The sequence below is a fragment of the Pagrus major genome, chromosome 8 (genome assembly GCF_040436345.1).
Source record: "Pagrus major chromosome 8, Pma_NU_1.0".
Lineage (NCBI taxonomy): Eukaryota > Metazoa > Chordata > Actinopteri > Spariformes > Sparidae > Pagrus > Pagrus major.
Window position 1 is genome coordinate 20,985,165 of NC_133222.1, and position 16,980 is coordinate 21,002,144.

General features: G+C 40.4%; 1 protein-coding gene across 1 annotated transcript; it reads right to left on the reverse strand.

The window, feature by feature from the left end:
* Nucleotides 1–4,523: 4,523 nt before the first annotated feature.
* Nucleotides 4,524–16,678, reverse strand: rassf9 (Ras association domain family member 9). Its single transcript, XM_073472064.1, has 2 exons — nt 16,592–16,678; nt 4,524–7,317 (listed from the first exon to the last, which is right to left on the reverse strand). The coding sequence occupies exons 1-2, from the start codon at nt 16,636–16,638 to the stop codon at nt 6,051–6,053; spliced, it is 1,314 nt and encodes a 437-aa protein (XP_073328165.1). The 5' UTR covers nt 16,639–16,678; the 3' UTR covers nt 4,524–6,050.
* Between the last annotated feature and the right edge of the window lie 302 nt (nt 16,679–16,980).

Below are 16,980 nucleotides of genomic sequence, written 5' to 3' on the forward strand. Positions count from 1 at the left end.
TGCTGACTGTATGAGTCATAGATGTAATTTGATGGAGAGGCAGGGAGACATGTTAGCCAACATTTCAGACAAATCATTTACCCCCATTAATCAATATCAAAATATGATGGTTGGATGTAAGAACCTTTCATAATGTTGAGTCAGAATCCATGCTCATCATGATTCTGATGAGTTATCATTTATCCGAGGAGCCCAATTCCTCATGCTGTGTGAGAGCTGATATAGCTCTGACAGAAGAACGAGTTTCATACAGGATCAGTTACATATATGAATATCAAAAATGAAATTCAATTTCAAATTAACTCTTTTTTTTGCCTGAGGATGTGGACAATCATGTGACACGAAGGCTTGTACTGCCCTGGAAAATACACGTATGTCTTTTTCCCCATTGGCTTTTATAATAGCGACATGAGCTAAATGTCATTAAAATGTAATTACATAATAGCAAGGGTGCCCTTTTCAAAGGTTAAGAAGGCTAAATGGTTAACCTATAAACTTGGAGGGAATGGTGCCATCAGTTGGAGTTTTGTACGGCCATAGAAATGAGTCACTGTACTGGCGTGTGTACTGTAACTTTGAAAGTGGAGGTTTTATTATAGCTCTTACGAGTTTACAACATAAACCAACGTTTTTATAAATTGGAGCAGATGAACATTACCGTTATTGTCTACTATAATGAGGCCCTCACTTCAACAAAAAATGCATTTTAATGCAACCTTCGAGTGGAGCTCACAAGGTTGTTTTTCATACGAGCAATGGTGTACATGTTACGCTTGGTGTGCAGCTGTTTTATCTTGTGAGATCACTCTACTGACAACATATATGACTGTTGGCTTGTTCTCTTTTTTAAAAATGTTGTGTTCTAATTGTGTGTTTTTGTGTTCCCTGTATTTGGGGGAACAATAAAAGCTTCCTCTTCTTTCTCTGAGCAGTTTTCACTGGAAGTTAATATTAGGTTGTCAGCCAGAGAAAATTTGTCTCTGTTTGGTGTATTTATGGTTGATTCCACCATTCAGATTACCACCATACCTCAAGTTCAACTTTGTCTCAAAGGAATGTTTTTATATATTTACTGTATGTCAAAAAAAATCAAACTTCTGTCTGTGCACAAGGATCTTTCCTTCCTTAGCTCCTGCCTCTGTCTGGCTGAACAGACTGAGATCATTCTCCTGTCGGTCTTTGTCTGACTGTCTATCAATCTGAGTGGCGACACATGTCTCCACCTTCTTGTAATGAAAGGTTGTGCGACATCAGAGAACACCTGTGGAAGAGCAAACACCAACTAGGACAGGAGTGTTAATAAAGAGGAAAATTAACATCCATGCCAAACTCAAATGTGTTTACTAAAGCAGGAAGGGAAAGCAACCATTTGAGAGCATGTGCATGTGTTGGCACGGAAAGCATTCATTTTGATACTTAATTTTTATCTTATTGGTAAGTATGTTATATTGTGCACAGAAATGTAAAAAAACACACAACCTGTATCATATTTCTAGAATTTCCCCTCTTTAAAACAGCAGCCAACAGGTTTACCACCATCCACAACACAAACACACCTACGCACACCCACTCTCACTTTCCCCTGTGAGCTCTCTTGTTGCTCCCTGGCAGCAGCGACAGTTTATTGCCCCTTCGGCTCTTTTTATCAAGTGATTCATGCCTGTTTGATGGGATGGCACTCCAAATCAGCTTTGATTGAGGCAATTAAGCCCAAGGCCCTTGAACTACTTTGACAAGTCCTGACTCGTCCAGCTTCAACGCAAATGTGACTGTGATTGGCTGATGTGACCGTTGCAGAGCCACTGCAAGAACATCATCGTCTATGGACACGGATGATTTTGTCCCACTTCATCCTAAGTCACTGCCAACAAATTCAGTGCAGCATTCTGAGTTTAGAAGTACAGGTCAGTGGAAGCTGCATTTATTTTAAATAGCGAGTAGAGAGATCGATTTTTGCTTTTGGCATAATCGTAAAATAATCACACATAATAACATAAAGCGCACCGTTGGGCGTGTTGTGGGAACACCACCAAAAACAGCGCAGGATTTTGGCACATGCATAAGCTGATGTATGTTTCCCCTGAAAAACATAACGTGTGAAGACAAAAAGAAAGCGTCTGCATGCTTCTTGAGAATCATCCAACTCCACTGAATACAGGGTGGCAGTATGAAAACAGTCAGTTTGAGTAATGAGTTACTGGATTCCAAAAACTCCCGGATAGAAATGGTTGTTTTGTCTCACTGTCCTCAATAAAACATAAACATTTCAGTGGTTTTCCATATGTCATTCAGCTTCAATGCATCCTAAATGTTTCATTTGCAGCATTACTGCAGTGAACGGGGGGACTGATTAAACTAATTCAGTTTTCTAGTCTTCTAGTTTTCTAGTAAAAGGAGTGGCTGGGAAAGTAAAAACTGTGAGCTAATTGCATTTTTAAACAGGTTGATGTGTTCACAACATTCCTAAGGCCAGACAAAATATTTTTTCTTTGAAATGCTGATAACCTGATAAGAAATAACCCAAATAGTGCAAGATGGTGCTAACTAAAGGCTGTTGAAATCTGCTAATTTCCAGATAGGTGTTGTTGCTTGCTGATGGTGAAAGCTGCTCCACCAGATCAAACACACTTATTAAATACGGTCACTTTCACGTCATGTCTTCCTGACTCTTATCTCACTGCTTCCTACGAAGGTCTGTGAAGAATGCTAGGGGCACAGTAAAGGTTGAGAAGATAAATCACTTTGAGACAAGCAATATGTGCTCCATATATTGTGTTGAGTCTGTGACATACAGTATGGGTAAATACGTATATTGTTTTGTAATTTCAGCTTTTCGTCCTCGGCACTAGAGCCACAGCTGACAACAAATTATGGTTTACTCAAGCTGAAGCTGGCCAGTCATCGTAACTGGGAGGGCTGAACGAGGACAGGTTTGCAGTCGGCTTAATTGTCATTTTGGTCCATGTAATTATTGTTATCGCCGAACGCACTTGCGAGCTGGTGAGTCTTTGAGAGAAGAGGTAAACATTACCTGAGACTAGGAAGTGAAGACACACTGCAGAGGGGAACATCAGCTAGTCCTTTGTTTTTCCAGTCCAGAGAGTAGAAAAAGTCCCAAAAGTAATATGTAATATTTGCAAAGCCAGAACAAAATTTTCAGTTGAAGGCATAGACTATTCCAAAGACACTACATGGAGGAGAAATGTATTGTCCTGTTCTGAGGCATTAATAATGCCTCAGGGATTGTAAACATACACTCTGTGCTTTGTTCAACTTCTTTTGGTGCCTCAGCTGTCTTAACAGCAGCTAATATGCGAAAAAGTACAGGGAGCTCCTTACTGAAAAACCCAGAGCCAGAATCAGTTCATTTCATTATTTACTGCCATTTGAGAACGGCAGGTGCCTCAACACGTCTGCCAATAAAATAATGAGGTGAACTGAGGCTGTTTCTGGCTGTAAGGGCCTCTCTGTGCCTCCCCCCCCCCCCCCCCCCCCCCAACTAGTCGTGAATAAAACTCTGAATCGCTAATACTCTATTAAAAATGTAGCAGTACAGTTTAAGACTATTATTCTCCAAACGCAAATATAGCACAAAAGTCAAGTGCTCAGTTTTACACGCAGTGAATCGAGGGAGGCCTTGAGGCACTTTTGGAAATAAAAAAAAAAGAGGGTTACATAAAAGAGGAATGTTCAGGCACTTCTAGACAACAGCAATATAAAAGCTTGCATTTCACTGAAAATATTATGGGTTTGAAGCTCTGACTGGTTTCTACATGAGGGTGGAAATAATAAAAACAGATTATTGGCATGTACCTTTAAATATTGGTGAAACATTTTACTTAAACTTTAAAGAACGGGTGCCAAACAGAGCCCTCTGCATGCACCTGGCTCCCGGTTTAACAACACATTAAGTAATTCAGCATTCCTTTATGTCAAATGTGAACCAACACAAGACAGGTCTGATTTGCATTAGAATATAAATTCCACAAAATGCCCTTTATATTCCAGCTTGGTGCGTGCCCAGTGGTGAAACAGAACAAGTACCGTAATAAACCCCATCAACAATCGTGAGGCACCGGTGCAAGATCGTTCACATTGTAAGTTCTCTGGCCTTTCATGCATGGTGGAGTTACTTAGAGGCTTGAAGCGGTGAAGGAGGAGAAGGAGGAGGGGGGGTTAAGCAATTAGTGTGTGAAATAGATATCCTCTGCTTTTCCAGCAGTCAGCCCCACTCTGCCCCGAGTACAAAGTGTTAGTCTGTCAGCAGTACCTTGACAGGAGGAGAGTGCTCGCCGTTGTTTGTGCTTGCCTGGCGACCATCTTGTCTGATTATAAGCTGCAGTGACTGGAAGGGGGGCTCTGAACTAGCTGCGTCATTTATCTGTGGTGACTCAGAGCTTTTAAAGGAATCTATAAAATTCAGTTCTGTGTTTTTGGCACCTTGAGTTTTTTTTTTCTTTCTTCCTTGTGGTTTTAGCATTAACACCTTGTTAGAAAGAACAAAGTCAACAACTCAACAGAGGTTTAGTCTTTGTGACATTAACAGTATTAGTGTTTATTATGACAGTTGAAATGTACATGTTACTTTAAGCACATAGCTTTTGTTTTAAGCATGGTTTACACAAATGCAGCACTGGATATTTGTGTTATTTTGGTCCTGAACATGATGTGTTTTATTAGATCAGTGGCAGAGGGAGATTATCACCTCAGAGGGGAAACAGTCATAATAAAATCTTATCTGTGAAATGCAATTATGTGATAAATAAATATGTTTTTCTCATTTTTTGTTATCAAATTGTCTTTACAAATTGCGCCTGTGTCATAAAAACAATCATCCTCAGCGGTTACAGCAGTGCATTTACAGTGAAGTCAAGAGCAATGTAACATCTTTAACAAAATTTAAATTCTACATCCAAAACGGTTAGCTATTTGTTTTAATATAAAACACTGTTAATAGACTCATAACTGTGTATAAAGAAGTGCAGCTTCATAAATAGCTTGAGAACTTTAAGACGAGAAATAAGCATACATTCATCATCATTAAGAAAGAAGAAAAACACTAGATAACTAAGCGCGGTGCACCTCAGACATGGCTGTGCTAAGGAAATAGTCTTTGCTTCTTTGAGCGGCAAAAATGTACAATTACAAGTCGGAAAACCGTACTGTCATAAACAGTGATTGACTATAGTTGGTGTGTAAATAGCTCCAGTTTTGTGCCTTACGTGTGATGTCATTACACTGATGTCATTTTGCCTTTTAGAAACCAGAAACACTGTGTGACCCTCCCAGCAGTTCTGAAGGTATTTCCTCTGTCAATCTTGTTTACTGAAGCAACATTTATTTTGAACCTGTTTCCCAAGATGTGACTCATGTATCACTTGCTCCTTTTTTCTGAATTTAGAAAAACACACAAAAAGTACACATGACGTATATAAAAAAAAATGAAACACATTGTAAATATATAAATTGATATATAATATATCTGATGATAGGACTAAAGACTAAATTTCAGTTAACATAAATAGAGAAAGGATGCTCTTCTCTTGCAGCTACCATCCTCCTGATTGAGAAAATACCTTTAAAAATAGCAAAACAAATGATAAATCTGTTTATGAATTAATCTTTTTTTTCTCTATACAGTTTTTACAAATATTTCCATTGTAGTTCCTCGTAGTCCAAAGTAAGATCCTCACATTGATATTTGTTGACCAACAGTCTAAAACCCAAATATAATCATGCGATCATATATGACAAAGAAAAGCAGTAGAAGAACCTTACACATGAGAAGCTGAAGCCAAATGTTTTGTGTTTTTGCTTAAATAACGACTGAAAAATTTAGTTTAGCATCAAAATAACTGCTGATTTATTTTCTGCCGATCAACTAAAGCTCCAGTTAAATGACCTTAAAGCTTCATAAAAGATCACCTAGGATTTATCCTTCAGAAAAACAGATGCTTAGTTGTGTGACTCAAATGTAATGACAACACATGACAGGCACAAACTGGGGCTGGTGCATACAGGACAATAAATTGCAGGGTCAACTGGGTTGTTCAAACATCTGTGTCCAGTGGGGGAGGGAAGTCCAGACATGGTGACAGCGAGTCCTGACTGTGTGTGGAACTAATCCCAGTGTCTGAGTCTGTGTCTGTAACGTCTACAGGGGACAGGCTGTGTTTGAGTTTCACTGTCTGTGAGACGCTGCACTGAGTCTCACTTTTTAAAGGGACAGGACTGGACTGCTCCTCCTCTCCTCCGTCACCGATTTGCAGTGAGCTCAGGTGGGCAGCCAGCTGCCAGCACTCCTGATCCCTGGAGACCAGTGTAGCGTCATAGTATTTCAGCTGCTTGTCTATTTCTGCAGCTTGGTTGTAAATGGACACACCTGTGAAGAGGCTGTGCTTCAGTTCATCCTGCAGCCTCTCCAGTTCAGCGGTGTAGAATGATTCGTCTGTCTCCGAGGGGATCCAGGAAGCAGCAGCGGCTCCTTCCTGTTCACTGTCCTCATATTGGCTCAGAGGGACATTGGCCCTCCTCAGCTCAGCGTCTATATCCCGGGACAGCTGCAGGATGAGCTCCTGGTGCCTCTGAACCTGCAGCTCAAGCTGTTCCACTCCATCGCTAGTGTACAAGTACTCATCCAGCTGCCTGTCGTTGAGCACCTCCAAACTCTGAGCACAGGCCTGAGCCAGTGGACCTTCACACCCAGCTTCCTTCTGCTCTTGCAGATCAAACCGATCAATCTCCAAATCCAGCTCCCTCATGTGTTGGATCTGCTCTCGGATGGTGTGGTCCTGGTTTAGAATAAGCTGCACCATCCGGTCGACCTCGTCGGCACCTGGAGAGCTCTTGCTCTCCTTGTGAAGCTTTTCCAGCTTTCTAAAAGCTTTCTTCACCATGCGCTTCTGCCTCTCCACCGGCAGAGCCTGGGTGTGCTGAGCGCGGCTGTGCTCCCATCGCTTCGGCTTGGCCCCCTTGGACTTTCCGCCCTTCTTGGAGGGCTGAGGCACAAAGTCGCTGGTTTTGACCAGAATAAACTGGATGAAGGGTCTCTGGTCACCCCAAGCATACCAGAGTCTCAGGATTCTGGTGAGAGGAGGCAAGGCTCTCTCAAAACCCTTCCACCGCTCAACCAGACAGAAGTCTTTGGGTTCGCCGTGCAGGAGCCGCTTGCTCTCTGGGATTGACTTGTGATCATCCAGTAATGCCTGAATCAAATCGACACATGTCGTATGCTTTGTTACTCCGCAGACAACTTTCTCCTCGTTGCAGACAGTAACCTGAATCTCTTTTCCAACCACAGGCTCGGCATCTTTTGTTCTGGGAAAAGAGACAGAAAAACAAAATTTAATTTTCTTTTAAGGTTGTTAACTTGCTCTTATGTTACAAAGGACTCCGTGTCCTCTAATGTGCTGTCACTGACTAAAATGTCAAAACCCAAGACTCCATGCTTTTAATGTCTGCACCGTACTTTGGGCTGTTTATGACTCAACATCGAGAATTTCATGTAAATTAAAAAATGAGAAGAAAAACAGGTAGACCCAAATCTTGGTAGTTAAAAACAACACACCTTAATGCAACCATACTGCAACTCTAGAGATCGGTGAAGCAAATGTTTTCGATAGTGTTAATATTAGCTAAAATTACAGGGGATTACTAAGCAACAACTGTGACAGTAGGCAAACAATTGTTGCTAACAGCCCATACTTTATTTGACTGAGTTTGACAGAGGGGTATTTGACAACCAGCAGTCTTTTTCTGCATTTAAAAGCACCAACGATTTCACCCTTGGAAATATTGACAGACAAACGTTGGACTGACTGACTGAGTTTTTTTTTTTTTTCTTTTTTCAACTTGCCTCTCATGGTACGAGCTCCCAAGCTCCTCTAACTGAACTGACCTCCTGCACAAAGTGTCACTTGACCCGCCATGCTCATTATGAAAAATAATTTATAATTAGGGGTTCTACATATGTAAGAGCATTTTCACCTCACACAAAATAAAACAGCATAAACAGCGATTCATATTCAACATTTTCAAAATTAATGAAAATATTGTTTTCCACGTGAAACGTCTGATGGACCAAATCAAACTTTATGGAGGGCCGATTTTGGTCAACAGGTCCCACTATAGACTATCTGACATAGAGATGCCTTCTCCACTGTTTAAACTTTTTGGAACATATCTCTGTCTGTTCGACTAGTATAATTAATCTGAATCCTTTGAAAATAATGTGACAAGGGTTTAGTGGTATTATTTTCTTTAGTTTTCCTTAGTGATCCTTTTGAAAATGTGTTTTGGGGTACTTGGATGACTTTAGAGCTGTAGGACCCCTTTGGCAATTTGTATGCAATTGACGTTTATTTAATATATATTGTTATTAAAAGTGAAAAATGTTTTCCTTGGTGTCAGGTATTATAGATATTGTATGACTTTGCTGGCTCATGGTGATCTGGATCTGGTGAGCTGATGCTTGTGGTTGTGGACACACCTCAGGCACAGCTGTGGACCATCATGTAATTGTGGGCTGTATTTAAGCACTATGCCTTTTTGTGAGTGTTTTGTCTTCAGAGGTCTTTGTGATCGAAATATCCATCTTTTTAAATAAATCAATGTTAGTTTGGAATAGTTTTCGTAAACACTCGTGTTCACACAAAGTCATCTTCAAATGCGTCACAAGCTTCTTTCAGCCGCCTACATCAATACGCACATATTCTCCCACTCATGCTGTTTAAGTTCTTTCACTATTCAGAGTAGTATATTTTCATAAATAGATCCTACTTTGATGGTTTTCCATTAGGTCAGTGAGCAGAAAACTACATTGACTCATTTTGTGCTCCCTGGCTTGATTCTATTAGACTGTTACTCATCGTCTTACTCATCAGAGATGATCACTTAATGGTTCGGTTCTGAGCTATTTAACCCCAAGGCCCTCATTACATTTTCGTCAGGACCGTAAAACTTGCTCAAAAATTGACCCCTGATGGCTCGATGATATCCATTTTTTACATGCTTAATGGAGCACCGGTAATATCCAGGACCTAATATCCAGTCATTAAATGATAGGCACTGGCAAAGCAGACATCCACAACATGAACAAGTAATCAAATAAGTAGATAACATTGCCAGACATTTCAATTTGATTTCAGGATAAAGAATGATGTATCAGGTGATCATTGATATGAAAGATTAAATGTTAAGAATCTCTTACATCGATTTGATTAATTAGATCATCTCTGGTGTACTGTAGCCAAGTTTTTATCTCAGTAAAAGTCTCATGTTTAAAGTTAAAGCCGACACTGAAAGTAAAGAAAAAAGCCACAGGTAATACTCCTGTAATTATAGACAATTCAATCTGGAAGAAACCAGTGAAAGGTTACATTACCCAGACACAAAACCTGGAGCACCTTTTCTAACACTGAACTGCAGACTGATTTTGGGGGTTTAAGGAATGTTGGTCTGTGGTTTTGCAACCACAGAGGCAATACTTCATTAACCTGTTAACAGCAATAAATCAGAGTAATGTGCTTGTAATCCTGTCAATGTGAAGTTTCAGCTACAGTCAGCCACAAAACAGAACTCAGATAGCAAACTCACTGAGGAGCAGCTCAGCAAGAGACATGTTATCTGATTTCTTCCTCTGGGCATTTTTGTCACTTTGCATTTCAGTAAAAAAAAAAGAGAATGGAGAGAATAGCCTTATCTGCAGTTTATTTCCAAACAAATAAAACAATATGCTCAGCCTGGCTATCAAAGTCAAATCATTTTAATCTCCTCAGTATGTAGTAATGTTTTCAGGTCTGAACCTTGCATCATGTAGCTGCTGTTTTTTTATCTCGCTGTAGCCCACATTAACCACTGATCTTCACAAGAGAGGGTAGACAAAAATACACATCCACTGAAGATGATACAGATACTACCAGCCTGCATGCCATCACAAGCAAGTGAGATGTATTAAACAGGAGAACTTAAATGCTGCATTATCTCACATTTTGCTGATTTTACAGTCCGATACCGCTGTGTTTTGGTTCCCACACTGCATGAAAACACACAACTGGAGCATTGTGTAAACTGGCGGTGAATAAGGTCTCAGGAATGCGATATGTATGCAACAATGCAAGAGGCTGGTTAATGGTTATGGAGACCCTCGGAGACGAGCGGGGCAAAGCAAATACCTGAGCTATGCGCAGGCCAAACAAATCCACCACGCCTCTGGCAATCAAAGACAACCAGCACGACGACTTTGACCTCAGAGTTTCCAGCTACCACTCATAGTCAGGAAACCCTGCAAACGCTACTGCTGCAGTGGGTGGACACAGTGAAGGCCACACCTGTACAACATAATGCAATCAAATACAACAGTTCTGCAACACATAATCTGTTTGTACAGCTTAGAAAAGCCAAAATTTGTTGAGACAGTTTCAGAAAGTCCTTTAGAAATGTTTGATCTAATGGTTAGTGGTGTTGTCCTGCAGTGATCTAAACTGTCACAGTACGGCAGATTAAGTGATTAAACAAATGTACATTATTAATTATGGTGAATTGTTATAGATTAAATTACCCTTTTGGATACAGTGTTTAACTTTAGCACCTCCTTCACTGATATGCAACATTTAAAAGCTGCGTTCACACACAAGGATATAAAACCTTCTTGCACCACTGGAGAGGTGTGACTAGGAATCACAAGTATGCATGAATGGAAAGACGGATACAAGACCCAAGAAGCAAAAAAAGAAAAAAAAGAAAAATCAGGAATGACAGGACAATGAAGACATGATAAAAGGAAAAGAAAAACTCTACGAAACATCTTTTTCTACCCTGTGAGGTACAGTTTTTCTACAAACTGGCCTGAACATGTGACAAACATGTGCGTATGTTCAGATCTGAACATACAGGTGAATAAACACACTCTACAGACAATTGGGTATTTCAGAGGGGGTGACCCAAGCCCTCAGCTGTGCAGGAAGAGGGTACAGCCATGCTGGGAAACACCTGTATTTGTCCTGGGCCACAATCACCAGCGCTCACACTACATCCTGCCACCACAGTTCAATGGACAGAGGGAGGAAGGGGAAAAATGGATTCCATACCGGTCACTGTGGTCTGTTTTCAGCTCCACTCTAATGTGAAGAAAGTGTTGACAAATCTATGACTGTAGCCACGTTACTTACAGTATATTTTAAACAGCTAATGTTCCTGTTGGAATAGCTGCTTTGGAGACAGATAGCCTAGCCTATAATGTCAGTGACTGAATTAAGCTGCCTAATTGTAATTGGCAAAATTAAACTTACTGTTATAAAATAACATTTAAATTGCCATATATCATTCATTCATTAACATGGCTTTCATGAAATTGGAAAGGCTAACTAGATTAGCAATATAGCTATTGGCTAATTTGTGTAGTAAATTAGAAGTGCAGCTATGCTAACTACCTAAATGCCAGTTTAGATAGATTTCTTGAGGTTTCTGTTGACTTTTCCATTGGCTACTTTACTTAACATGATAGTTCCCATAATGCTTCAGTCAACCAGTGACAATATATTGGCTTTATAAGCAGCAAACATAACATGAAGTGTAGAAAAACATGTCATGACTGATAGATTTCTGATCACTCACTTTCCCTAAAGTCTGATTTTAAACCCCTGAAAAGGGAAGAAGAAACAACAGCTGACTGTGGTAGGCTGAGACAGACATCAACAGAGAAAACACAACTTCCTACTTCTCTGTAAGCCTCCACACCACCTTAGTGACACTCAACAAGACAAACTAAATCTAGAGACCTTTGAAAAAATGTTACAAGTTGGATTTCTAAGAAGATACTGGATTTTTTTTTTTTTTTTACTTTGAGTTTTTGCCGAGTGAAAGTCAAATTCCTTCAAACTACAAAAAACGTATCACGAAACAAAGTTATTTTCTGAAGACAAACATTTTGATGACTGTTGCCATCAGTCTCTGGGAGTACCTAAAGCCCTCACCCTCTCCAGTCAACTCCCTGTCAGGACAAACACAAACGCTTCACGCACCATTGTGCTGATTACATCGCAGCTAATATGTTCATAAGGGCTGTCACTTTGGGTGCCATTTGATATTCATAGCTTGGGATTAAACTGTGGTTCCAGACGCAACAAATGAGGGTGCCCTCATAGGTCACGGCTTTGAGCGATAAATGACAAAGCCAGCGCTGATATTATGATAAACTCAAAGCTCCCCCGATTAGAATTGTGCAAACAGAATTAAGATGTGTGATAATTTACAGAAATATTTCAATAAAAGTTCTGCTCCACCATAAGTAACACAGAACCGGTTAGACCTCAACACTTCACACTTGAGTGAACTCGAGAAACCTGAGCAGACCCGCTTGGCCGCAGTTTGAACTTTAAAAGCTGAGATACCCGCTGGAGACATCAGACATGTGGGAGGAAACCACATTTAAATCACATGAATTTTCAGCACAAGTTTCTACGTGGGCCGATTACGTTACAGCTCCACCGCGGTGGCATCGCTCTCCTCCATTGTAATACTCATAATGACAACCTTGTAGACATTAACAACTCCCTCTGTGTCATAAATCTGCACGCTACAAGTTACCACAGAGGACTGCATGCTGGTGGTTTGAACAAGTCATAACAAATGACAGAGTTATAGCTCTCCGGTGTCTCAACGTGTTTTCTCAGATCAATAGTGATGCGATAAGGTATGATAATGAGACGGATATTTCCAGCAGAAAACAAAGCGGTGATAGAGCATCAGCAAATATATCCCGTAGCCACTGCTGTCAACAGGATCTGATTGTCTTGCAATGGAATGAAAATTCAGATTAGTGTGGTGGTAATTATAGGTTTCCTCTCATGATACATAAATATGTGTAAATCATTTCTGATGGGATCTCTATTAAATGGTGGTTCACCTAAATACACAAAATGTATTTTTCTAGTGTATTTTCATAGTAACATCAGACATCAGCAGCGGCCTTTGTTTTATCACCAACATTTTAAGACATCCATCTCTGAGATTAATGTTGCCTGTCCAAAAACAATGAAGTTAATTGGGAATTTGTTCGTGGTACCGCAGCAATAAAAAATTAAAGCAACATTATTTTACTTTTTACCTTAAAATAACAGCTTCAGTATCATGTTGATGGTACAGTGTCTTGTAATGGTGTGAACGGTGTCTCTGTCTCAGCCACTCCGCCCCCCTTTCACTTGTTACTGCACTGTAACTTCAGTGAGAGGGTAGGATCACAGTGTTACATACATGTTTACTTCAACATAAACCTTTTCAAGGCATAACATTGTTATGACGTAATGACTTTTGTTTGTAGTGAGCACCTACATTATGTCTGACAAATCGATACAGGCCTGGGATTTGTATTTGAGACAGTGTTGCACTCAGTAACTGTTAATGTTGCTTTAATAAAGACAAGAATAAGGGTCTACAGCTATAAATGCTAATGTCTGCATACTAAAATGATTACAATGACAATGCTAATATGGTGATGTTTAGCTGGTATAATGTTTACCATGTTTACTATTCTAGTTGAGAATGTTAGCAAAGTAAGCTAATGAGCAATAAATACAAAAAAAACTGAGGCTGATGGAAGTGTCATTCTGCAGGTAGTTGGTATTGAAGAAAATACAATTTTGACTTTATGACAGCTTTACAGAAAGTTAAGGGATCACCAATGTGCTACCATTCATCCTGAGAGAAACATAAATGCTTGAAACTTAGTTTAAAGCCACATATGTCAACCTGATTGGTGGCGCTACTAGAGGGAAGGTCTGGGGAAGTTGTTTTATGGCATCCATCCAATAGTTGTCAAGATGTTTTCGTCCAGACTAATGCTGGTGGACCAACAGTCTGTCGTTGCCATCAATAGAGACACACCGGTATCCCTGTGCAAGTCTTCATACCACTAAAGGTAAGCAAAACAATGTCTTCTGTCGGTGGTTGAGTGTACCATCCCTTTAAAATCAATGAAAGAAAATCTGAGTGTCTTCTGTGGGGCATGACACATCCCCTCACAGACGCACGACCTTTGCATTGTTTCCCATACAGTCTTAAATGTTAATAACATCCAGCCATAAAACTTAGCTCAGGAAATGCTAATGCGACGTTTTAATCTAATTAAAGCTGCCCTGTTTTCAGACTGACCCCATGCAGCTCTGAGTTTACTCATCCTGTTTGGAAAAGGTTTCATCTGCTCTGTCTGTTTACAGTATATGAGACCACAGAAGGCCATCATACAATTCAACTGCAGTTACAACAAAGAGAGGACCAGAATTACATTTTCTCTATCACAAAAACATAGACATGCAAGATGTGGAGAGGACATACAGTGTTTTCTGTGTTTGGTTTGTCTATTAAAAGAAAGGTACGCAGAGACTGTAGTAAAGAAGATACTCCGCTGGACAGGAGACGCTTCCTCTTGCTCTTATCTGTAAGAGGATGAGGGATCCGTGAGGAAATAACATCACTTTTCTATCTGGATATGTTGATCTCCGGGATGACTCCTACTCTGATAGGCATCTGTGAGCAGAGACACAACACACCCCTTCCCTTCCTCTGTGAAAACACCCGATCTTCTTATTTTTCTCCCCCCCAGCAGGACTGTGAATCACCAAATAAGCTCTTGCTCAGTGAAAAGAAATGACTTCTTCCCTTTCAACACAACTGAATGATTTCATTGTTTGCCGTGGTCTGCTAAGTCGTGTTAACCAAGCATTTTCAGCAGCTAATTGGTCCTGCGCACAATGCTGTCATGCTGTAATTGTGGCTAAGAGCAAGATTAAGTGGAAGTGGTCACTACATTGCTTTGGCTACATATGTCAGTGGGTGGTAACCAGCCTGAATGCACTGTTTCATTAGAGGACAACGGTTTGACACACAGGCCTCCCTGATGACGCACTGATGATAACGAGCATTAAAAGAAATGTTGTCAGCTGTAATTATCACCACATTTATCTCGAAAGTTTGTCAAAGTTTTGATGTTTTAACTGCCTGCAACTGAACATCAGCTTCATCTTGTCATTCTCTAGCAAACATCCAGCTCAATGTGTCAGCGTGAGTAAAAGCGAGTCAAGTGTTTGACATATCTACAGATCTAAACAGTTGAGGTAATTATAGGTGGTGCAATGGTAATTACTACACAACATGAAACATAGGGCATCGACTGGAGACAGCCTCAGTCAGACTGTTTGAAGTCAAAGATAATTCATCTCAGCTCTGTGTGTGATGTGAAAATACATCCATTTTGCTGCTGGTGCCACTGTCAGAGAGGTTTTTGTTTTGTGTTTTTACAGTAATTTAGCATAAAAGCCGCTTTTATTTCTGAACTTAATCCAAACCCTTTCTGCTAAGTTTGGTGGTAAACGAGAGTCTTAATGAGGAAAGCTAATGAAAATAGTTCTTTACCCACAATTAAAACCTTTCTGATCCCAGTTTTGGCAACATGAATCCTGTTTGCACCCTGCGAGGGATTGGATCATGACCTAGATACTCCTAAAGAGAAACTCTGTTTACCAACTCTGCACAACAAAAAGTCTGCAGTCAACTGTCCAAATAGAATTTCTGCACCAATGACAAAGGACAGCTTGTGGCTGAGTGAATCTAATTTTCCCACCTTTTCAAAGCTGAGGCTGGATCTCAGCTGCAGCAGGGGGCACATCAAAAGGCCAAGCTAGCCTCTCAAGGAAATTGCTGAAGCAGAGTATACGGGTGTTGATGACAGGATCTCTCTCAACCTGAAGTATGGAGGACTCTGGCATCCCAGATGAAACGTGCATTAAAAGTAACATCTTTGCAGTAATTACAGAGCAAGAGAAGGTGAACTCTCTTAAAAGTCGATGTAGAGTACGGTGTGCTTTGACAGGAATCAAAGAGCCACAGTCGGAGGGCATATTTACTGCAAATTTCCATAAAGTGGAAAATGCCTTTGACACCAGAGAGTCAAATGATGGGGCAAAAATAACTAGATTTAAAAAAAAAAGTTTTTCAAGTACTTAGGTTACATCCCCTCCCTTTTCTCCAGATGCCTGACACACACACATGCAATATTGTCCTCAAAATTGCAAGATGTAGCTTTCCTTATCAGTAAATACTCACTATAATGGCGAGACAGAAGTGTTAGGATTTACTAATGCTGCTTGATTTGGGTTTAAAACGATGATGGAAGTATGTGGCATGATTATTAATTACCCTAAAAATCCTATAGTCTAATATTCCCAGAAAAGTGATCTTGTATCTTGTGGTTCTCAATGGTTCGCCTATATATTGGTGCATTTGTCTTCCTCTAAAGTTGGTATTTTTATGTCCCACAGTAGGCCTGCCACCTGTTACTATATCCTTTATCTGCAAATAGATTGCACTCCATTCTAATATCATACATGGCCATTAAGGACATTCAAACAAATTACATAAATAGGCCAATTTAGCCCTTTGTGCAGCCCACTCATAAATCCGATGCGCACTGCTGCGTCGTGCGTAATTCTCCCTCCCCAACAGCTCACCACATCGTGCCTTCCAATACAAGAAGCTTAAAAAAAAACCGCACACTTACGAGGTTTCCCGTCAACAAACTCCACTCTCATCAAATTACCTGTTTTTCAGTCGAGCTTTCAGGAAGTTTTTTCCAAACGGAGCCATGACTCTCTGGAGCGCGAGGGAACAGACCAGCGATCCGAAACGCGTTACAGTCCCGGCATGGCAGGACGTCGGACACACTTTGTGGAGTGTTTCAGAAAAGTTGAGAGCTGTCCCGACTGCAACTCTGTCCGCCCCATCCGAAGAGCGGAGGGAGGTGTTTCCCAGACTCCACTGAGATTTATTGGTGAAACTCTGCCCCCTTCCACCTGCAGGAGCAACCTGAGAAACTACCACAGAGAAGAAATTAAAAAAAAAAGAAAAAAAGTAGATGCGTCTGGCAATTTAAAGTGAAAAACGAACAAGAAGGTTCGAGTCTGATGAAACTCACTATTAAGTGGAAAG